Raw genomic sequence first — 24,442 nt, 5'->3', positions numbered from 1 at the left:
AAAAAAAAAGGAAAATACAAAAAGGAAAATACAATTCCACCTATGGCTCAGCTGTACAGGCATTCACTCATAATTTTGGGCTTGTCCTTGTTCTTAAAGCATTTTTTTAGAAAAAAGTAATTCTGCAGCCTGCAGCCTGGGAACTAAATGGTTAGCGACATGGAGGACTCTGAAAACAAAGATTTGTTTAGAAAGGAGTCAAGTAATAGGAGGTAAACTAGAAGTACTTAAGACAATGGGTGGTAAAAAGAACATGAGCGAGTCAATTTCTATTTATCCTGCTAATGCAAAAAAGAGCGCAAAGTGGTCTATTTAAAGTGAATGAAAATGAATTATTTTCATAGAAACCATGTTAACCTTTGGGGCTCATTCTCCTGGCAATCACCAAAGCTGAGAGTTGAGCAGTGTTAAGCTATTTTAAATCTATTCTTCCGCTACAAGAGAATGAAATAGGCATTTTAGCCCTTTTGCGTTGCTCAGTCAGAAAGCCAGCTTTTCCTTTAAAAATGCCTACACAGATACTAAGCTGTAGCTCTGACCTGTTAACGTGGGAAGAGGTTTCTGTGCAGAGGKTTCTTGGCTGCAGCTGAACATTAAAGGTGTTTGCAGCCCAGCATCAGCACTGGGGCCAGGGCTGCTACCTCAGCGCGCAGGAGGAGCAGTGCACCGAAGGATGAAACAAGTACAAAGCCTTTAGGCAGCTTTGCTTGATAAGTTCATCTATTTTAAATGTTATTTCTGAAAGTGTGATCTCCCCTAGCCTGGGAGCTGGTGCTGAGACTTTAGCAGTTGGTGGGTTATGTGGAATAGTGCTTTAAAATCTCCTGGCCACTGGGCTGGGGCGGGTTTGATTTTCCCGCGCATTCGTGGCTGCTCCGGCTGCAGCATGGTGTGAGCTGTCTCACGTGCCAGAGACTTTGATGGGGAGAGGTTGAGATTAATGATGACATAATGCAGTAAGAAGAGATATTAATGCTCTTAGGCATGAATTAATGAAATACCATTGAGAATTTATCCTGCGTGAATAAAGGGATTTGGACGTTCTTGTTCTGAAAGCCGCATGAAGTATTTTACTGGGGAAAAAAAAAAAAAATCAAACACTCTGCTGAGACAGACAGGGTCCTAATGAACCTATACTCCAGATTCTTGTTGGAGCTGGATGGTTGAGCAGGTTTGCTTAATTGAATTACTACTAATTGCCTAAGTGTTTATGTAAACAGGAGGCATAAATCTCTTGCTCCGGGGTTGTAGAGGAAGGAGGCCTTTCCTCTTTCTAGTACAGACACAGTGTCCAACCTGTGTGGTTGGGTTCTGGACAGAGATGCAGCATGCCAGCAGCATCCAGTTTAAATGAGCGGATGCTCACTGGCCTGGTAGCAGTGCTCTTCATAATGTGTGTGTGTATGGTTGGGGGGGTGACTGCCAATGTCTATTTAAGAAAAAAATTGTGGTTTTGCTCCACCATGATCTTACTGAGGTGAGTGTTGCCATAGGGCAATAGTAGAGTTGGAACTGGAGAACCTTACTGCTGTGTCCCATTGCTTTTCACCCTTCAGTACTCCTGAGATTTAGCTATTGAAAGCTCCCGTGAAATGTTTGTATCCGTACATGTCTMTGTCTACCTATGGCTTCTCTTGTTTGAGAAAGTAATTTTCTCCTGGGATAAAACTTTACACTAGCATATGATGCAACTTCGTCAGATTTCAGGCAAATTGGGATGAAAACAATCCACAGGGAGCTGTCCCTTTTGTCTTTGTTAGAATAACATCTGTCAGAAAGAAAAGTGCCTTTAAAATCAGGGCATAAAATATGACGCATATTTTATCCATAACTTATGTCAATTTGAAACACCTTTTATTACCTACATAAGTGATTATATGTAAACTTTATTAATAATTTCATTTCCAATTTAAAAGCAAAGGTGCACTGTAGAATTCACAGATAAAGATTATTTTAACTATAAAGGTATTACCAGTGTTGCATCTCTTCATGTTATGGTTCACTTATGTAGAATTGAGATGTATCTGATATTAAACAATGCATAGCACCATTATACAACAGTTCACTAAATGCACATCCCATTTAATCTTTTGTAGGAATTAATATAACTGGACTGAAGTTACAAGGAAGAATTGAAGTGAGCCAGGAAGGTTCACGCTAACAGGAGATATTACTAGCCATAAGAAAATTACAGCTCATCTGAAAGACAGTGCCTAAAATAGCAGAGTATCCTTGGCACCACCAGAGGAACTGGTTAACTGATGACCCTGAAGAAACACTTGTTTCCATTAATTCTGCTGTCATTATTCCGCTAGCCTCGAACTCTTCCTCTGAATTCTTCTGTCCTTCTGATTCCGAGACATGATGGCAGGAATGTGGGAGAAAACATAAAGAAATTACAATAAACTGTCATCTATATAATTGTATTGTAACCTACTTCACTGAGAAGTTACACCAACAGAAATTTGGCAAGGTATTGGCCAAAGTATTGCTGCTAGCTAAACACAGGACACTCACTAGTATAGCTTAAAAAAGAAAAAAAAAAAAAAAAAAAGAGGCTCACTAAAAAGCAACAGCTACATTACAAGGAAGCTAACAAAAGAATTCCCTTATGATACTTAGGTTCATCTGCTTCATCTTAGGTTCATCAGCTACATGTTCTACTTTTATGATTAGTTACATTTGCAATTGAATATATATTTAAGGTCACAATGCTACAAACCTTTTTCCAGCATGTAGGTTCGCCACCTAAAGTTAGACAGCTCGTGACACAAAGGAGCACTTGCTCGAATTAGGGTTGAAGATTCTGCTGAAAGTCAGTGACTTTAAGTAGGTCATGTGTACTGTAATGACTTGTGCACCCCGATTTTGAGTCCCTAAGACATAATTTCCTAGGTAGAAGGCAGCAAGTATGYTTTTAATTGCCAGACAGACCAAGGGAATCTTTTTGTTCCAAACAATCGGCTGTAACTCCTGAATCAGAACAAATTCGTATTTCGTAGAGAATTCAGATCTTAAAGTATCTCCACTGAAGTAAACAGCCTCTGATTAAAATGCAGTGTTCCAAGGACCTTACTGTAAACATAATAACCTTTGGTGTTAAGGAGCTTATTGGCAAAGGTTATTTATCAGTAGGGCCCTGTGGTGAAAATGCCTTGTCTTCAAGAATAGCTCCTGTGCTACAAAGCATCCCAGGTACACACACCRTACAGCGGTTATTTGCAGCCTGGGTTACAGCTGAATTCCTCCCACCCCTCTTCACTTYTACAGAGTTTGCATGATGTCAATATTAGGAAATCTTGCCCAAAATATTTTTCTGAATTCTTTTTTTTTTTCAAAATGCCAAACTGTTCAGATAATCAGAAYTTATCAATATATATTCCAAATGAACAGGAAGAATCTTTGAATTTCTTAWATATCAGCTACATTAGAAGCTAAGGGAGTTTATGTATTCAAATTGATTTCCTCTCTTGTCATACAAGTAGTCAYAGTGGCCACCCATTTCACATGGCCTCTGTGATGACAGAGCATTTAATTTGATAGTTACTTGGACAAACACGATTTTGGAAGTTGAGCAAAGGAAGTCTTTGGCATTGCATCTGACAGGTCCTGGTTGAGAGGAACAAAAGAGGAACGGGAATCAAGGCAACGAAGACATCAGAATCCCAGATTTACCACTGATTTGTTTATCGCAACAAGTGCGTGGGCATCAGCTGCCTTCTGTAATTGTCTAGTCTGTTAGAAATGGGGATCACCCTGTTTATACCTCTATCTAAAAAATCTGTTGTGACAGAGTATTTGTATAGCACAGTGCAAATAAAGTGCTATCCAAATGCTGCTTATTCATGTTTTCCCCACTGCAAGAATATATCTTCATCASTAATAATTAACTGCTAATTACTGTTGCTGAGAATATGATAGCGGTCCTTACCACCTCACTTTTCATTTCAATACAAATGCTTACGTAAAAGTTATGTAAATAGATGAAATTACAGTACATTTTCCTAATGGCCCTGCTACATCTGAGCTTGATCCTGTTCAATTGTGACTACGAATTGAATAGCAATGATGACCTCTATTCAGTAGAACTACATACACAGTTTCTATTGTATTCTCAACACTTAAACCATGAAATGTAAGGAAGCCATTCTAAGCAGAATACAGCTGGGTCAAAGGACTACTGATGCCAATTATGCTTTGTACATAATAATGCACATTTTACCTATTTGGAAAAAAATTCACATTTATTTACTGTCAAACAGGTGTTAAACTTTACACTGGATATTAGTGATGGGCTCATTATTAACAGGTTTACACAAAGGGATGAAAAAAAAGCAGAATTTTGTTGAAACAATTTACATTTCATTATTTTTTTGTCATAAAATAAATTAATTACTAAATATAGGCAGAAGGAATATGGAAGAGTAATAGTTATGTTTTATTTTTTTTTTTTTAAGGACAGGCACCTTTTATTCACGAGAAAGCTTGTGAGAAGTGTCCAGTGTCCCCTTTACCCCTTACCACCCAACCCTGATTAAAGAATGAACAGGGAATTGAGTTACAATCTTTGTTAGCTATACCGAATTTGTGCAAGGCTTGGCATAATTGGCTTCTAAAACAAATTTCTCCCCAAATTATATTTTTTGGCAATAAAAATTCAAAACGTAAGAATAAAAACTAACTTGTCAAAGCAGAACACTGTTTACAGTGAAAAATAAGTGAAAACGGGTAATTTTGCATTTTAAACATACTACTGTACTATGAACAGAGTGTAAGAAAAACAGCTTATAACATATGTGCAACCAAGAGCTTTTCACAATATTTTCTTCAAACTCTTTAAAATTATTTTTTCATGACAATTACATTTCAGTTGGACACAAATGTATTTATTTTACCCTAGCAATAGAACAAAATATAATTTCTTTAGCCATTTTTTTTTCATGAGAACGGTTCATTGTACAGTTGAGGAAATATATGAAATAAGGCCTGTGGCTTGATTGCTAGTGGTTAGACATGTATTCAATCTTTGCCTTAATGGAAAAGATTTGCAGTGAACTGCAAACTGATGCAGAATCTCTCCTGCTTTTGCAAGTCTTGTCAGGAATAGTAAGGTACAGTAAATTTGTCCCACAGGATTTTAGAGCCTACGCCTTGTATATAATACAATGTAGGCCTAGAAAAAAAAAATGGTGCAGCCATATTTACAAATTTAGTTCACAAACTGCTGCAGTAAAATGGCTGGAACGTGTTTATTTTTCTTWTTTTTCTTTTTTTTTCACAATTTTGTTAAATTCAGCAGCAGAAGATATCTTAAAATACCTTGTTGGTATTTCCTTTCTTTGTAACAAATAATTCATTTTAGTATACTCTGTGTATATACAAAGTTTTTGTTTTATAAAAATTCACAGAACTGCAAGGTCCAGTCACCCCTGTTACACTGGAGAACCACAGGGTCAACAGAATTGTCTCTTCAAGCAGATATGAGGGAGCCTGTATGGGGCCAATTAAGTCTTTTTAATACTTGTACGTGGCCTTTAATATTTCTTTGCTACACTATTAAAGGCTTGTCACTAGTTGCATTTGTCCTTCTCTAACATCCCCTTCTGGAATACATCCTTCCTTGTTAATGGGAATTATATAGCCRTCGCTATTACCCCTGCTGATTTGATAGTACATCTGAAGCTGATGGCCAGCTCCGAGATTTGGCATGCTCTTGTAGTAAATGTCCTCATTTTCGCTTCTCCTGGAGGGAGAGAGGTCTTCTTCGACGTCGGGGCTGCTCTCTGGGAAAGGAGAGTCTCTGAGGTTGGGCATGCTCGTGTAAAGGGAGTCTCTGTTGGGGGACTGGAGGTGGTCGTCAGCCTCGGCCGTCAGCTGGGAGACGTAGCTGTCGGTTCCTTCGGTCTTCACTTTCTTCTGGGGCTGGTACAGAAGGGAGTGAGTCCGCTGCGGAATGAGGGGGGCCTCCAGCTCCTTGTGGTGGAGCTCCAGTCCGGGGGTGTCGCTGTGCATCAAAGATGAYGCGTCCGCCACAATGGCATCATCTTCGCTACTGCTCCCGCCGATCACAGCTTTGGCTGGCAGCGCGCGGTCCAGGTTGTGGTTCTTGCTGCTGCCCCGCAGGTTGTTGTGCACTAACTCTGAAATGATCATTTTCTCAAAAGCAGTATCATTCAGGCTTAGTCCACAGTCTACGACTTGCACACTGTCGTTATAGTCTCCGTTGCGCAATGAGTAGCTGTTGTTGAAATTACCATTTAGCGGTAGAGTATCCATGGCACTTGTATCCCTGGCATTGTTCAGTGAATGTCCTGAAACAGAAAAGGACAGTTCCGGTTATCGCCTCATGTGCCTTTTAGCCCTTATTTACTTTTTTTCTTTCTTAATAAAATTCTTTAATGTAGTTCAGGACAAAGTTGTACTTGGAAGTAAGACTCGAGGTAAGTTAGGTCATTGCACATTCCCAAATGTAAACAGTTGCACACCTTATAGGAAAGATGCATTTACAAAAATAGTAACATGTATTTCCTGTGGGGAATAGTGACATTTTGATTTCTTAATTTAGTGTCAAATCTGTGGCTCTTCCACAAGGAACTGTTCACTCCATGCCCTTGCATATGTAATGCAAAGCAATTCATTTGGAAACATCTACATTTTGAAGTACAACACCATGATTTAGGAAAATAAAATTAACAGAATTTGTCCTAAACAACACTAAATTAAAAGGGAATTAGATCACAGACGTAACTGAAGGTAAATGTACAACATAAACCCACATAACTGGCAGGCAACTACTTAACGACATTTCTAAAATTGTTTCCTTTTTTTTTTTTTTTTTTGAGATGAAGTAAAGAAAAGAATGAAAAACAATGGATAAATACAAAGAATTTATGTTAAACAAGGACAGCCATCTTTCACACTACAGGGACCAGGGCCCACAAGCACCATCCAACAACACGATAGACAGCAGGTGGAATGACTCACTTTGGACAACTCACATCATGTCTGTCTGCTCAGGCTATCTGGCCTAAGAGTAGCTGATATATAAAAGAAAGTAAAATGATTTATTGTAACATGATGAAGAATTACTGAGCTTCTCAGCAACTTAGTCAGAGCAAGGGTTCAGCAAATTAGATTACTAAGCAATAACAGCTTTTCTTTTCCCACTTAATGTAATTTTTTTGCACTAATATTCTGTCTGCCAACAACAGCCCCAGGCTTCTAAAGGTCAAAGTTTGCCTGCAGTCTGCATCAGTCACAGTGACAGCGCTGAATGAACCAGAATAGTTAATTAAGAGTTCGGCCCACGGTTACCATGGGCATGGAAGTCAAATGCAGAAATGTTAGGAATTTCCGTAAGTATGGGTCACAGAAATTAAACCAAAGAATAAATATTAGTTGTGGAATGGGAAGAGGAAATCAGCCATGGCTGATATCTTATAGCTGCTGGAGGAATGACAGATTGGGTAAGTCTGCTGGAAACATGAAAAGAAGTTTTGGGGGAGGGAAAGGAATGAAGTCTTATGATGATTAAAGGTCTTTATGTTTTGGGGTTTGGCTTTTTTTCGGTAACACAATAAAGGAATGTTTTCTCTAGAGACACAAAGACATGTAAACTATGACATCACAGCGCTTCCCAAGCAAAGAAATAAAAAGAAAAAAAAAAAAAACTTTGAAAGAAAGCAAACAGCCTGGACCATGGAGAGTTAGATTGTTAAAGCAATCCTAGAAAATCACTGTATCTATACATGTGTCTGGAAGCAAAGAAAGAATGGAGTGATGATACTGAAATGAGACTGACCACTGTGAGGCTGCTGCATTATATGCAAGGCTTGGAGGAGTATAAGAAAAAAACACTGTTTTGAAAAAGATTATATGTTTTCCTGTTTTAGATTTGTTTCATAATTAAGGCTGCAGCTTATCCTAGAAAATTCAACCTTCTCGAGAACATATTGTTTTCAATTAAAAAGTATTTGCATTTTATCATGAAACAATTTTTGTCTTTGACTTTTAAAACACAGAAGAGTAATTTCTAAATAGATCCTGTTTCAGTAATTTGCAAGTCATTTCATATTTGTGTTACTGTAACTCTTCTCCATGTGTACTGATTTAAACCATGATGAGGGTTGTATGAAAGGTCTCTTTAAGCTTTGATTAAACAACTTTATAGTTCTGCAATTTCATATATGTTCCAAGATTTTCCTTGCAATGGATTTAGCTGTGCAGAACATATGGCATTTATAAAAGTAGACAACACATGGACCACATGCTGGCATTCATTTCCCTCATGAAAGTGATTTAATTCTATAATTTTCCTTCTTTTTACTTCTGCTAAACAGATACAAAACATATCTGATAAACCAAAATGAGTTTTCTATGATATACTGCAGAGTTAAGCATGCTAGAATATATTTAAATTGGTTTGATGAGGCAAATTTTGTTGCCCACGATCAGGTAATTCATTTGAAATCTTTCCATAGCCTGTAGCAAGATTACTGTGGGAATGTAGAAAAATAAGTAAATTGTTAAGCATTTCTGCTTGACACTGCTTTGGTTTGAAAGAGCAAATTATTTCAGCATTGCATAACTTCTGTTACCAATAGGATTTGCTACAGACCTCATGTTGTTTTCCAAAAAGCAGTATGCAAGTACTTTTTGAATGTGGAAACATTTCATTTGCAAATTGTGAACCACTTGCCCGCTGAGTCTACTTCATGACCGCTAGTTATGTTTTAATTGTGCCCATTAAAAATCATGCTGAAAAAATTTACATTTGATAGGCAAAGTTAAGTTTTACTCCCATACTTGTCTCTCTGTAGGTTGCTAGAGGAAAGCATAAGGAAAGTAAGAAAACAGAGAATGAAAATAGAAACTACAGTTCAGTTAAAAAGGAAACTTGAAATAAAAACTGGAAGCAAGGGTTTATGAGCTCTTAATCAAAGATTTAACATGGTTTCAGTTATCCTACAAGTAATCACCAAACTGTAACTACTAGATATTTCCTGATGATTGCTCTGTAGTTAAAAAAGCACGTAGATAATGTAACAGCAAAATGTTAGGTAAGCGATGACACCCTTTATTCCTGCAGAACTAAACTGTTCTAAGTGCTCATCTCCAGATTTTCCTAAAGGAAATGATCTACCATAAAGCTGCACTATACTATAGTTTAGACCTATTTGACGCTGGATACAATTTTCTACACTGCAGTATCCAAAGGTGTCAAGATGCCTTGCGCTGTTTTATTATCTAATCCGCTCCGTAAGCAGGTTTTTCTCAGCAAGAAACCTTATATTGCATAGACATGATACCTCTAAGTGATATATATCTCGAAGATGGGCTCTCAGACCATGGGGTGTCAGTCCTGTAATAGTATATTAAGATTTATGCCACCTGTGTTAAAAACATGGATAATTATTGGTAAATACTGTTACGGCAAAGGCATTACTATAATATAGTGCAGTTTTACAAGCTAACATTGGCAATACTGTATTTCTTGAACTGACAGAAATTCAGAATGCAAGCCTAGGATATTGCAACTTGAGTTTCTATCTAGGGAAAGGAAGGGATTTGGAACGAGCAAGAAAAGCAGTTTTATTCAGGAACTATAAGCACACCTGGTGAGTTAAACACAGGAGCTGAAGGGGCATTACACACAACTGTTTCAGCGAGCAATGTGTTATAGGGGTTGTTAGTGCCGTGTGGTCGAAGAAGAGGGTTTGTTAGTAGGTAATTGCCAGTCATTCCTAAAGCAAAAGAAATAGAAAAAAAAAAGTCAGTTCTTTAATTGTATTCTGACGGTTTCAATAAGTAATATTTTTTTTTTATCATGAATCATGTAGAACTTGTGAAATGTAATTCAGTTGAAAATTTCTGAATGTATTTGAGCTACGTATTTGAGATGGGAGTCGGAAAATAGAGTTAAATTTCAGTAATTCACAGGTGCTGTCCAAATCCCCGAAGTAAACATCTGTTAAGACTGACATTTACTAACGTATACAAAATCACTGTTACAGAAGAATAGCAATTAAATATGTAGAAATCAAGGTGCTACAGCAAGCTATTCAAACTTAAAAATGATAGTACGGTACGCTTCTGTCCAGCATTGATAGAGCTGAATTTCATAAACTTAAGGGTATTGAAAATTCCTTTATGAAAGGTTCAGAGTTGTTATTCATTTTATTAAAAACACACAGACAGTGGAAGGAAATCGCTGATTTCAGACAGTGWTGACAAACTGCAAGAAGCATATCTTAGTATATGCAAAAGTATGCATGCTGGGGGGAAAGCAAAATATTTGCTCTAAGAAATCAGAGTGTTCCTATTTTCTCCCGGGACATTCATGCTGCAAATCTCTGCTAGATTTTAAGAAAGAATTCCTTGAATGACAGATTTTCACAAAAAAAAAAAAATCACTTCACAAACACTGTAAGATGATGCAAAATACTACATGAATGAACAGATTTTTAAAAAATAATTTTACATATTAGTGCAGGATTTACATGGCAAATTATTGAAAAACAGCATATTTGGGGAAATTGTTAAAAATCAGGTAATCTGTGATACCTAGTTACGGAAGAAAAATGAGGTGAAATAAGAACACAAAAATCATACAAAACATGGCACTTTGAAACATACTTTAAGCATCTCTAAAGTAAAACTCTATTCCCTTCTGTCCCTTCCATTGCACTGCAAAGGAGCACATCAGGATCAGTGCATCACGGGCCCCAGGACAACTAAAGAGCCAGCTGTATTTTTGTACTACAGTTACATTCATAAGGATTATGAAGCACTGGCAAAAGTAATATATTTTCTAAATATTAATCCTTTTGTACTACCACAGATATTTGGAAGTGGCAAATAGAATAAAATTCTGAAATTCAGAGAATTATTTTATTGCCTGATTATGCTAATCTTATTTGATAGTTTAATTCAGTCAACAACTAAAAGGCTTTATCGTGGCCTTTTCCAGTTACAATTTACTTATTACTAGAAATACTGAAATATATGTTGCTTTTTTTTGTGTGTTATGCTCAATTTTTGTTTGAATCATTACCTCTAATTTATGAAATGAAGATTTTTTTTTTTTATCACACCCAATACTTGAATTTTATGTTAAAGGGAAAATTTCATTTTAGCTGTTAACTGCTAAATTACTCTCAGAGGTATGTTTCACTGAGATAGTGATAATATTATAATTGAATAATAACGCCACTAATTTTTCCAGCAGAACATCTGCAATGACTTGGGACTGCAGCTCTGAAGCAGAAAGCGGCTCTGTCCCACATACATCAAAGCAGGAATTCTGAGATTTCCATCTCAGATTTTTCTTTTTATGGCTTACTCAGAGGGGTTACTGGCACTGGAAGGAAAGGTACTTCTTGTCTGGGCATTAAAAAAAAATACATTTTTTGCTTAAGAGAAGGTAGTTGATTTTGATTTTGCCAGAGGATCATAAAAGATTGAGGTGGGACAGCAGCGGGCATACAGGCCTCATTCACTTTTTATGCGCCAAATGGCAAAAGCAGAACCTTGGTTACTGAATTCTTCTCTTTTGCAAAATACTACACTTCATACTGTTGTAATAAATGTGAGTCAAACACATGTCCTTACTACTGAATCCTGAAGCAACAAAGAAGGGAAGTTTGCCAGTTATGCTTCATGAGCCTTTTRCAGCAGACCTGACAGTGGTGAATTTGCTGCTGGAAACTTTTTCTGTTGAGCAGGAATTGCCTGGAATGAGATGGAGYCCACGGATTCTTCCGAGGGACGAGGGACGTGGGTGTGTGCTTGGCTCACACACTGCACTCCTCCCTCCAGGACTAGCTCAAACCGCCTTAACAAAGAGAGGGAAGGGAGGAAATAAAGGGACATTCAGCCTCACTTAATACCCTTCTCTTCTAACTGGACGTGAGAATGAGGTCAGGGATTTCAGAAGTGCATTTGAGCTAGGAAAATTTGGAGTTTTGGCTTTGCTGGCCCTGATAAATCTGAATTCTATCCCATGTGACAAAAATGATGCTCTTTGTAATAAAAAGATAAATGCTTTACAGACATCTTTTGCATAGAAATGATATCAATTAGATTTCACTGGGAAAATTTCTGCACCTAGGAATCATGCTCAAATATGCATTAAAATGTTACTGCATTCATATTTCTGTTTCAGATTTAACCTATAAAGGTTAGGAAAGATTTAAAATTCCGATCTTGCTTTTAAGTTAAATTATTGATGAAGCTTATTTAAATACATTCCCACGAATGGAGAAATTCAGCTTGTAGCAGGGGGCCAGCTGAGGGAGCAAGGTTTTAAAATGTCCTGGTGGTTCATTTGTTCCAGATTTTTTTTTCAACACATTCTTTTCAATTCTTCTGTGTTAAATGGTATAAAATATATATAAAATCTAAGTCTTCTAAAACTGAAATGTTCCCAGTGACTGACCTTGATTAAGTGTTGAAGTGCTGTTGATGTCACCTGAGATAAAAGAAGATTCAGATTGTTTTCTCACAGTGTCATTCCACATCCTCCTTATACGACTCTGTTAACATAAACCAATGAGACAAAAGMATAAAAAGTCACAAAAAGATTTTTTTTCTGCTTACGTGCTATTATGCAGAATATGAATATTTATTTTGGCCTAAAGTGAGCCATTTTTCCAGCATTATAGTGAAATTCTCTATTCTATTATTAAAAATCTAATTTATTAAATTTCATTTAGATGAAAGATGATGGTATAAACTCTCCAAATAAACCAGCCCTAATTACAAAAAAAATAAGGTGTTTCCATTAGAAAAAAAAATAAAAGGAAATGTTTAAAAAGAAATCAACTCTCGTATGCAGAAGTACATATTTTCCGTGCAGATGATTATAATGAGAAGACAATTAGTGCATCTGATTGGAACACATCTCAGAAGGCTTTTCATAAATAAAGTTAATTAAAAGATGCTGTCAAAAGCTTTGTTACCTGAGTGCCAGAGGAATAGCGAGCGCTAGTTCTTGTTGTTGATGCCTTCACTGAACTGTGGGGACTCTCCGTTGGTAGCCCACCACAGCAGTAGGAATGTCGGAAGCATTTGCCGTATTCCTTACGCACCTGTGGAAAAGAAACAGAGACACTTAGGACAAAAAAATAGTATCAAATATCTTAATTGGCCAAAAAAAAAAAACTTCAATTCCATCAATTCAAATATTTTTAAAGTTCACTCTCATCTATTGGAATTCTGGCTATTAACAGGATCACATACTTTTCCCTAGCTGGTGGCACTGTTGTCATTAGCTAACCAGGATATTTGAACATATTATTTCCAAAGGATACATTTACACACACCTCATTTAGGTGTGCCTGAATAACTGTCACTGAATGATTTAGGAGATTATTCTTGTTGTTTCTTCATACTAGTATAGCTAAATTTACCTGAATTGGATTATCTTTGAAAATAATCCTTACTGTTTTGGCTTTCATGCCTATCTTCYCACTTTTGCATGTACGAAAGGTTGGTGTTATTCACCTTCACACTTCTTGTTGCTGCCAGTTTAAGTTATCACCTTCCAAGAAACTGTGCCAATGAACGGACTCTCTAAGCCATAAACAAATGTTCATAAAAAGCTACTCCGTGTGGCTCCAACATCAGCTGCTTCCAGTACTCACACCTGCTTCAGCTTTGCACAGAACTCCCAAAGAAAATTGCCTGCCTCTAACCAGAGCATCAGCTACACTGGTGGAGATACTGTCGCTGCTGTACAGTCAGAATGTGAATTATTGCAATGTCCTGGCAATGCTGTACCTTTCACTCTTAGGAGCAAAAAATAAAAATCTTATTACTCTCTCTGCTTGCTGAGTTTAGAAGCTTGAACACACATATATGAGATTTCCGTTTGATGCAGAGCAACAAAACTAAGCAGTGATTTAAAATTGGGCCTAAATTTATTTGGTTTTTGTTTCCAGTAAACTACTGGAATCTTTAGCTTCATTAACTATATGTGTCAACACTCATCATAAAAGTCATCAGGATTATATTACAGAACGTTTAATTCCCTCAAATTTGCTACACTATTACTTTCAAATAATGTAGGAGTGCATACACATTCTGGCAACGTAACAGGATCAGTGAAAAGAAATTATGGATAAAATTTGCAAAGATGCCTAAGTCTAAACTTGTAAGTCTTTTAGGTGCTTGAGAAGCTAAAGTACCTCTTCTTGAGATTTCTGAATTTCTGTGAAAAAAAATGAAAATTAGGCTAAAGGTAAACTCTGTCCAGCCTATGGATACAGAGGAAAAAATAAAGCTGTGTGTTAAACAACAGGAAAGGGGAAAAAAACAAGTGTGGKTTTTTGTTTCATGTGCTGTTTTGAACGTACCAGGATTTTTAATCACAGAATGTTGTTTTTTTAAAATGCAAGGTGGATGAAAATTTGAATAGTTAATGCCTTAATTTCAATCGAGAGATAGTAATTTAGCATTTTATAAAGACATATTGTACATATTTTGCATATATATTTTTAATCTATACAAACATAAAATACACATAAAAAGTRAAAACAGAAATGCACATATATAGAATTATAATCTTTAACTTTGTATTCTGAAGAAAAATCCATGCATATCACTAGATGGTACAACACCTAAGAAAATACATTCCTGAACATTAATGGATATTAAATGCTCTGAAACACTATACAATAGAGACAATAACAATCAAAACTGTATTTTTACCCAAATACCACCCTCCAGGGCCGGTTTTGCCTAATGCCTATATTGCTGTGAATGTACATTATCTGTCAGTACTGCGCATTCCACTGTCATTATTTCTAAATTATAGCTTGTTGGAAACTGATGGAAGCAACAGCACTATCATCTTGTCAGAACTGGAAACATAATAGTTTTCACTTTCAYAAATCTATTTCTCTGTTCAATTTAGTGACCAACTAGTAATAACAGAATAAAAAGACTACATTAGCTATGCAGACAGAGGATAGGATGATATCTAGTGAAAGGCATTGAAACTTAGAAATCTTAAATGGCAGCTTTAACATTCTTTCAGGTATAAATCTTATTGCTGCAGGTTATGCTTTTCACACTTGACTGGTATTTTAATATTGCTTTTTGCTGACTTTACTTAATATGTGAAAACAAAGCACAATTGTAAARGGAAATGACAAAAAAGAAGCTGTTTTTGTTTTTCAAGCCCAATATGAGTGGGAAAAGGGCAACATTATATGAAATACAAATCTAGAAATTATTTGCATTTTGAGAATGTTTGCATTTTCTTCCCCTTCTTTTCTTACACTCAATCTCCTCCCTAAGTGAGCTTTTGTTCTCTAAAAATGAAAGGAGAGGCAAGCTCAGCTAGATAAAATACTTATCTTCCAGATCTTTTCCTAAAATACATATGAATGCCATTGACTATACCAAATTTATAAAAAATGAGCTGGTACAGTTCAGAGCATACAAGAATGTGATTTTGCACGTACAGAGCAACCTTTTATCCAGTAGTCTTAAACCACATTATAAATATTAGTTAATTATGTCTCTGGTGAGCTAATTATAATGGGAGTTAATCATTGCTAGGTCTCTAGCCTAAAACTGGTAAAAATGTTTAGAAAATAAATATTGCAAAATGGATATTTCCAAATTGGGTTTTTTTGCCTTTTTTAAAAAGGTTTTCTGTAGAGTTTTTTGACATTTACTCTTCCTCTCTCATCTCAATTCCTGTTTGCTTTCATTTATCAAGCCTCCTAATGCAGACTACGAGTTTTTTTTTTTTTTTTTCCTTTTCCCCTCCACTAACACACCTCTGAAGTATTCACGGAAGAAGACTCCATTCTCAGTCTGAAAGGGATGCGGGAAAGAAATTCCGCGAGAATTCCCTCCTGCTACTTCTGCTTCCTTCTTCTCTGTTTGCCCTTCTCCCTTACAAATCTACCCTTCTTGGCAGCAGATCTGCTCCTTCTGGCCCCCGTTGCTCCCCGAGGTGAGGGGGAGCTCCGCACAGCCGCTCACCAGCACTCTGGGCAAGGGGCTGAACATCCTCCTTCCCGGGGCTCCCCGTTTCCCCTGTTATGGGAAGGCAGCTGTGCGATTGCCGGGGGAGGCAAACTTGGAAAAGGCAGAAACACGAGCAGCTAGGGAGCCCTCTCCCCATTAGCAGCCGCTTAGCACTAATGACTTCTTTCTGCTAAGGTTTGCTGAAGTTCTTAATGAAATTAATTTTTAGATCTCTCTTAATTTTGTAATGAACAAGTAGTTGCATCGCAGTCCCTGCCTGTCASCCTTAGGTGATGTGGCAGCTTAATCGGCTCTCAGGAGAAGCTCTCTGCTGTGATATGGAAAGAGAAGGAGCATTTCTGGTGCTGCAACGCTGTAAATGCTGCTCTGCTGTTTGCAGTGCTGCAGCACAGGCAGAACGTGTTTTGTGAGCGCGTAAAGGGCTTTTAGCTGTAAATCCCAAATCCTATGTACTGCATTACCGGTGGTAAGCAGTACATTTTCTATAATAAGTTTCTTTTTTTTTCCTGGCCAAATGTCCAGCCCGATACGAAACACGACATCCAATTTGAACCTGCCCAGGCCAGAGAGCAGTTAAATGACTTTCATGAGCACATAGCAARAATTGTTTTAGAAACCTAGTTCTTTCTTCAAACTACTTTATAATACTCTGTTCTTGAAAATGGCTTTGAAAATTTCTTTTTCTGTTTTTAAAGTAGTGTATGCAGCTATTTGGAGAGGTTAGGGAGCATGTGTATATATTTTCAGTAACTTACTTTCTTTTGTAGGGCACAATGAAAGATGAAAATAAACATTCCTTGGAAAGCATTAAATACTGTGAAGAGATACGTCATCACAACAGTCCCCTCGTTGATAAACAGCAGGCCAAATGACCATGTTAGGCCAAGAAGACACAGGAGAGCAAATGCACCCAGGACCCAGGATCTGTAAAAGAAAATTAATTTTAGCAACGTTATTTGCAAAAACGCATGCCACCAAATCCAATATTAACATTTCAGTTCCTGCAGTTGACTTTTACTAGGTTCACATTCGAATGTAAAAATTCCTTGGCTTTAACCTTTTATCTATTAAAGAAAGAACAATTCCATTTGGTACTTTTAGTCTCCAGTGAAAACAGCAAGAGCAGAAATGACCTTTTTCTTTCTCAAGAACTGCACGGGATGTCAAAACTATTTTGAAATGCATAAGTATAGCACAAGCCCCAGCTACTCCATTGCTTTATCTGCTTTTGCACAAGAGATTGATAAATCTGGCTTAACCACTAATCACGCCATAGATTTTAAGCAGTGGTGCTGCCATATGACACCAAATAATGTAACACAAATGCACAAAGGTTAAACAGCAGATTAAAAGCCTAGAGCCCAAATCTTTAATGCTCCGATAAACTCAGCTAAACTGAAGCTAGATGATCTAACTTCCGCATGAAGAGACCCTGCTGAAATGTGACAAAAATATGGATATTGCTCTACAGAATAAAGTCTAAAAAAGATTCCATCATGAATAGTTTAAGGAAAAGGAATTGTAGAGAACAGCACAGGATGAAAGGGAAAGGGAATTTAGTCAGTGAATTCCACATCTAACTAATGATCTTACTTGATAAATGGCTTATTATCTTCATAGCTAGAAAGCATTATAAGCAGAAAAGAGAAACAAAATTATTAGACAGAATTGAAACAGAAATTAATAAGAGCATTTTTAAATGTCTTTACAAATTAGTCAAAATTAGGAAATTCAAAATGCAGAGGCAAGCAATTTAAAATTATAAAGGCATATAATATTTAAAAATACTATAGCAAATCAGAAATCTCAAAATTAGTTAGTTAAAATTAAGGGCAATCCACAATATTGACCGAGTTTGTAAAGTTAAAGTCATGCTAGAAGTTTGTTAAGGTAGGGTTCTATCTTACCCAGGTAAGTCCGTATTATAGTAGCCATCACAAACACGGTAATTACTGGTGTGGATGAGAAGACAGAAAGAGGAAAAGGAAGAAAAGAGAGAGAGACGCTAAAGATTAGCGCTCTCTCTCATCATGCAACATGCAATGAAGCTGGTACTGACCTATCTATAACATCTAGTTCACAGTGTTAGCCTTACTGGAAGTCTCCCTTTGCCACTTCTGCATTCCAAGTATATCTGCAAGACCCTTTCACATCCAACCAGTAGAGATCTAAAGTTGCGCCATCCTTTCAGTGTTGATAACAAAAACCTTCAGTACAGCACAGAGCTAAATACAATACACTAAAAGGCTATCTAAAGAAGCAAGTCCTGTCAGAGTCTTTTTAATTACATAACACTTGTATTATTCTGCAAAAGGGATACTGCAGTACAGCACCAAGACAAAGTAAACATTTGTTAAATTAACATGAAAACAGCAGATAATCTTCAAGTTAACAATAATAATAGAGTCAATTCTCTTGGGAGAACAGGATTAGGAGTAGAAACTGCTCAGAAACCCTAAATCAAAAAGTCATTTAACAAAACAAACTTAATATAATCATCTCAGCCATGCAAACAGGAACATCATTTTAACTGCATTTTAAATGCAAATGAAATTACTACAGTGCTGTGGCATTTCCGCAAAACAGTTTCTTGGCACTAGTTCCAGGCTGAAATTATTTAATTTTGACCAACGTTTGTGACATTGTGGCAACAATGTGACGAAAGCAGGATTGGGTCTGTTTGCTTCTAATTGACATCTGCAGTTGCTGGGAGACAAAGGCATGTGTTCCTAATGGAGAGTAGCTTTCAATCAGTTCAACAATCAGAAAATAATCATAGTTCTCATACTTGAACACAAAGCACTTACTTAATGTTTTCCAACCTGCTAGAGTCTGGTTTCAAAGTGTTTGAGTGCTTCACCATTTTGCACAATGTGATCACCAAGAAGATAAGATTCAGCTGTCAAAACAGATAAGAACAAAATTAAACTACTTCAAGTAATAGGCTGGATAATGATGATGTTACAGACTAAACAAAAACCCCACAGTTTACTTTCAAATATATAGTGAAACTGGGTAACTTTTCTCAGTCAGCTTGTAGGCAGTGATTGCCAATACAGGGAAAGGGCAAAAATGTCTAAAATCTTCATTTCACTTAATCTTCCCATTGCCAATACAGGGAAAGGGCAAAAATGTCTAAAATCTTCATTTCACTTAATCTTCCCAGACTGACTACATCATCCTGAAATGGCCATATTTTGCTTGTGTCCAACATTTGTCACTGTCAGTCTGGCTCTGCCTTCTGCATGTTGCTGTCTCCCTTGCTCCCCTCTCACTAGCCCTTCTGCTCCTCTTCTCCATCTCACTGGCTTTCTCTGAGGGCTGCAGCCATCCTCCGCAGCACTAGTTAGCTGCCTTTGTATCATCCCATGCTTCTGCAATGCTTCTCTTTTTTCCTGGTTTCCTCCCTTTCTTTTCTTTCTTTCTTTTCTTTTTTTTTTTTTAATTCCCCATGGTTCACACAATTTCTGCCTTGAAATATCTGAAAAGTCTTGAAAACAGCTTAAATGTAGCCATAGGAGAGAGGAAAAAAAAAAAAAAGAGAGAAAAAGGAAAGAAATAAAAGAAACACAAAGATGTAGTAAATGCATCAAATTTAACGGTGACATACATATATGCTCTGGGTGCACCCTCCTACTGCCTCCATTCCTTTTGTAGTTAGGATTTTATTGAAGTGAGACTGCACACCATTAGAAGGAAAGGACTATGCCACCTTATTCTTGTTGTGTCATTCATATAGATAACCCAGGGGAAGGCAATTTTTTTATAGTTCTCATATTGTGAAGCAGAATCAGAGATAGCAATGATGTTAGGAGCCTTTCTCCGATTGCTTTCAGAGCACATGAAGAACACAGAGAAGCTACACATAAAGATGCCTGCACAATATGGCTTGAGAAGATGTGTGTAGTTCACTGGAATAATTAGTGCGTGCTGTCCTGTCCTCAAATATAATTATGTGTTTGAAACAGCTAAGAGCCATCAGAGCTGTGCCCATTTATAGAGAAAAGATCCATGCTTATTCACAGGTACAGTCCACAAGAAAACTCTAAACTAAGAGAGGAACTAAGAAGATTCTTATTAACTTGGCAAAAAGAGTGCTGAAGACTCTGATCATAGATATATACTAGCAAAATAATTCCCACAGCTAAGGACTACCAACTTACCGCTGCTTCTGCTGTCTCAAAAAAATGGGATGGATATTATGCAGTTCTTAACACCACTTCAGAGTTGGTCAGTGTTTTGTACTCACGAGTGAAATATTTTTACAACTGTATCTTGTGATTAATACAAAAAGTGAGTATTATATAAATAAAAATCAGTTTGTATAATTTTCCTTTGTGTGTATTTCAAGAACTGACAGAGAATACTTCACCTTTAAGCTCCAGCATAGGCAGTATAGGTAAGCAAAATTTCCACTGCTACAAAATGTGGCAGATGTGTCACATCTTGTGACCCTGTTGATTATTTTCTATGATYCTTATAGGTAATGACTAAGCAGCTGAGAAACACTTCATCCTAGCATTGTGATCCTTTTGTTCCTCTTATCGAGGTTCCTTTGTACTGTGCAAGGTGTGTAGGTGAGAAAACAAGAAGCTCCTGTCTGTCCTTTGTGTTAGAAATAGGACTTGGGTTCCGCATGTGATCTTTCCAAGCAAATGCTTTCTTCTTCTATGCTTATGAATGTTTCTTGTGCATTCTGATAGCTGACATAATATGAACAACTCCAGCTCACCAGAAAAATGTAGCTTTGATTTGCTTTTTGTAGAAACAAACAGGTTAAGAGCTCAGAGGCTTGTCCCATGCCAATCTCAACATGTAAATCAACTCTGGCTGCAACCTATGTAACCAGGAGTGCACAATCCAGATCAGAATACAGCACAGCTGGAAGCTAATCCTTCCTTAAGTAGCTACCCTGGAGCATTCTGTATTGTACCATCAACATCATTCTTGGATCAAAAACTTATAGGCATGGCTTAGTCCGTAAAGAACAAAAGGAAAGGGTTTTATCTTCTGATTTCTTTGTACAGTTGAAGTGCTGGCTTGATATATAAAAAACAAAAGCTTGTATTTATATATTGAGTTTCCCTCAGTGACACGCAAGGAAATGTGGCCCTGCCCTAGAGCCTGAGCCAAGCATATTAGGAAGGTTTTACGCAGATACTCCGTCCTCTTTGCACGTATATCCTTGTTGGATTAGGGAACTACTGTACATAATAGATTCTAATAGACACTTTAATTCTAATTTAAGAAACAGAACACCAAAGCAGGCCACTGAAATAATAATGCTGTAGCTAAATAACGGTAGCTGAAAAAAAGACCTTCTAAGAAAAAACAACAGAAAACAAAAGCTCAAAAAACAAAAGCAAATTATTGTACTTTGAAGGCAAAGTAACTATGACAACAGAGCATGTGACACTTGTTTCTCCATCACTGAGAAATATTACACAGTTTTCAGTTTCAGCTAAGACCATCATTTGCCACTTGTTSAAATGCACCAGCATCTCTGTTAAGCACTGCGTCATTACCAAAAGCCTATTCTGCTTGCTTATAAAAACTGTGCCCGAACCTTTCTGTGGATTCATATACTTTTGGTTCCCTCACTGCTCTTCCTCTAAAATTGCTTGTTGTGTAGGAATTCATGAGTTAAAGACTTTTGGGCATCCTGCCATTTTATTACGCRTGACACTAAGCAGTGAGGGAAAGGAACTTGTTGCAGAATAACTACTTTTTGAAGAAAAGGCTRAATTATTTTCTTGATGAGAAATATGAGTAGGGAGATGTCTGTACAGGAAAGAGAGATCCTTAGCGTATTTACATTTATCGATATTAACTCTGTAAATGGGAAAACTTTTTTACCACAAGTATAGCCAAACAGTGAAACAGCTTGTCCATAGACACTGTGCAGTCTCCATCCTTAAGGTTTTCAAGACCCAGTTGGATAAATCCCTGAGCATCGTGGTCTGAGCAGGAGGTTACAGCAGCTATTTGCTAACATCAATGGTCCTCCTGAGTAGAACATCTTTCTTTGTTCATTGCGAACACACACAAGTCAATGGCACTAAAGTCACACAAAGGCTAACGTGCCCATGCAAGAAGCAAAAGTGTTCTCAGTGCTCAGATTCAGTGTTGGAAGCTCATGTGCTGCCTGCAGCTCTCCTGCTCTGCCTGTTCTGCATTGGTTGCTGGAAGGGCCCTGCCAGATGGGAACAACTCTGCAATTCTTGGTGGGTTTTTGATTTTTTCAAACCCATCATATAAAATAATGGACTTGTGACAATCTAGTCTGACCACTGGGCTGCACCTATCCCAGATGAACCAAGATCTGCATCTGAACATTCATCAGTGCTCAACAGAATACACAAATACATCCTGCAAAGACACGTGTGTATGGTGGCTCCATACCTTGGTAAAGCCAGTWAAACCTTATTCACGCTGCCCTTCTGAAAATTGAGCGAGGCCTCTTCAGATGTCTAAAAATAGTAAATTAGGAGCCAGGCAGGCACCAGATTAGGATTTGACCATTCTGCTGTGATGCTGAGAGTGACAGAGCATACAGCTGCAGCCAGAGGAGCTGCAGTGGGCAAGCATGGTAAAACAGGAGCTGCTAAGAATAAGCAAAACACTTGGATGAGAACATGTCCTAAATGTCTATACTAGTTTCTTGCTCTRATTTCTAAAAGACATTAACTACTATGAGAGAAAGGATACTTTATTACATGGAGAACTAGTTTAATCGATGATGCTCTAATTTTAGAAATATATGTAAAAGCAAAAAAAAATCACTTTTAAAAATATCAGTTCCTACGTATCTCTTCAAATGACAAGTATAATTGGATAGAATAGGGGGAAAGACAGACAATTACGTACATATTAAAAGAATTAAAATGTCACTACTTTAAAATATAAAATTTGAAGAATTTTTATGGTAGTAATCGAATTCATCACGCTGGAAGTTGATGCTTATTTCATATGCAACACAACACCATTTCTGGTCTGGAAAAGCAGCAGGCACCAGCTATGAAACATGGTATAGGATGGAATTTTGTCCCTCTGGCAGCTGAAGCCAATATAATTTTGGTGGAGGGAATTTCTTTAAGCCAATTAACTTAAGAGGATGTGATAACCTCCACAGAAAACTAATGGACTGGAATTAGTCCCAGGTAAAATGGATTAGTGGCCAGATAAAGCTACATTTTCCAATAATTATGACAAATTTCCCCCTGTAAGCAACAGATAAACACCATTTATCAGGTGTCTACCTGATAGAAAAGAATCTTTTATGTTATTCATATGCATAAGCCATTTTTATATGTCTATTTTTATATGTGAAGGTAGATACATGTGCATTACTAACTTTGGTGAAGTAACACCTCAGTCTGGAGGTTAAAAAAGGGGTTAAAAGGAAACTAACTGGGGGTTAACTGGGGGTGAAAAGGAAACTAACTTTCCTATGTCAATGAAACTAAATATCCCAGGATTTTTTGTTTAAACAGCCTTTGCTAGGCAAACACGTTGGCTCCATCTGTGAGGAACCAGCTCCAGCYGCCTTGGCTGAAAAAAAGCAAACCAACTTCCCCCGTTTCACAGATATGAATGAACATAGATCTACATGGAAGTGGAAGTAGTCGGGTTTTTCTGACCACAGATTACAGGAGTGCCCGGTTTGTTTTATGGCCATCAACCTGCTCAATTGAATCACRTCCGCCGGAGCTTAGCAGCTTAAAATTCACTGCACACAGCCTGCAGTGCTGACATGGATATGATAAGACAGAAGAACAGAAACACCACTCTGAAGTAACCTAGCTGAACTGCACATGTTCTGACCCTTTTTGAACTCCCCAGAGCTTTTGTTACCTGGCAAATTCAGCTCTAAAACTGCTCTTGTATCTCCAGATCTTTGCTCTTAGCCATGCAGAAGCCTATTTCTCCCTGGGAATGGCAGCGAGAGAGGTGCTCTCTGAAGAAGGCTTCTAAATGAGTGCGCAAGCTGAACTCTTACTGAACTGAATTAATTATTAAAGATGCAGATGGAGCTGTCCAAATGATAAGAACAGCTCCTGACGTGTCATGATCCAAGCTTTCATTAAACCATTTCAGGCATACTAATGGTTTCCCACCGCTCATTACTTACATGCTCTTTTCTCATAGATATAATAACCCTGGTGCCCAAAGGCATGACAGGCTATAGAAAGAGTGAAGCTGAAAGTTGCTCAGAAGAGTCTTCCTTTGTGCTCTCCCCTCCTCACCTCCCACCCTCATCTTGTGCAAAGCTGTGTACAGACATGAGTGCAGACAGCTAGAAACTCAGAGAAAATTTTGTAAACTGARGTAGCAAGCAATATTGGCAAAATCGAGCTTGTGTATATTTTAACAGTACTGTTGAAAAGAGAAACACAAAAGTGATTTAACACAGCAGAAGGTTTACTTAGGTGAAATTCCT

General features: G+C 37.4%; 1 protein-coding gene across 3 annotated transcripts in view; it reads right to left on the bottom strand.

Annotated features, from left to right (window-relative positions):
• Positions 1 to 3,005: 3,005 nt before the first annotated feature.
• The window catches only part of ADGRL2 (adhesion G protein-coupled receptor L2), a 153,958-nt gene continuing 132,521 nt past the window's right edge, over positions 3,006 to 24,442 (bottom strand). Inside the window, exons 18-25 of one of the 3 annotated variants that reach the window (XM_026037993.1) lie at positions 18,810 to 18,901; positions 17,910 to 17,954; positions 17,596 to 17,622; positions 16,758 to 16,926; positions 12,960 to 13,088; positions 12,437 to 12,533; positions 9,615 to 9,743; positions 3,006 to 6,311 (exon numbers count right to left, since the gene is read on the bottom strand). In XM_026037993.1, the coding sequence (XP_025893778.1) occupies positions 5,557 to 6,311; positions 9,615 to 9,743; positions 12,437 to 12,533; positions 12,960 to 13,088; positions 16,758 to 16,926; positions 17,596 to 17,622; positions 17,910 to 17,954; positions 18,810 to 18,901 (1,443 nt within the window). In that variant the 3' untranslated portion in view covers positions 3,006 to 5,556. The remainder of the gene's footprint in view (positions 6,312 to 9,614; positions 9,744 to 12,436; positions 12,534 to 12,959; positions 13,089 to 16,757; positions 16,927 to 17,595; positions 17,623 to 17,909; positions 17,955 to 18,809; positions 18,902 to 24,442) is intronic. The other 2 variants (XM_026037992.1, XM_026037991.1) reach the window with 2 other exon arrangements.

This window comes from Nothoprocta perdicaria, unplaced genomic scaffold (assembly GCF_003342845.1).
Source record: "Nothoprocta perdicaria isolate Ctin4 unplaced genomic scaffold, notPer1 scaffold_20, whole genome shotgun sequence".
Taxonomy (NCBI): domain Eukaryota; kingdom Metazoa; phylum Chordata; class Aves; order Tinamiformes; family Tinamidae; genus Nothoprocta; species Nothoprocta perdicaria.
This window is presented reverse-complemented; position numbering and strand designations above follow the sequence as displayed.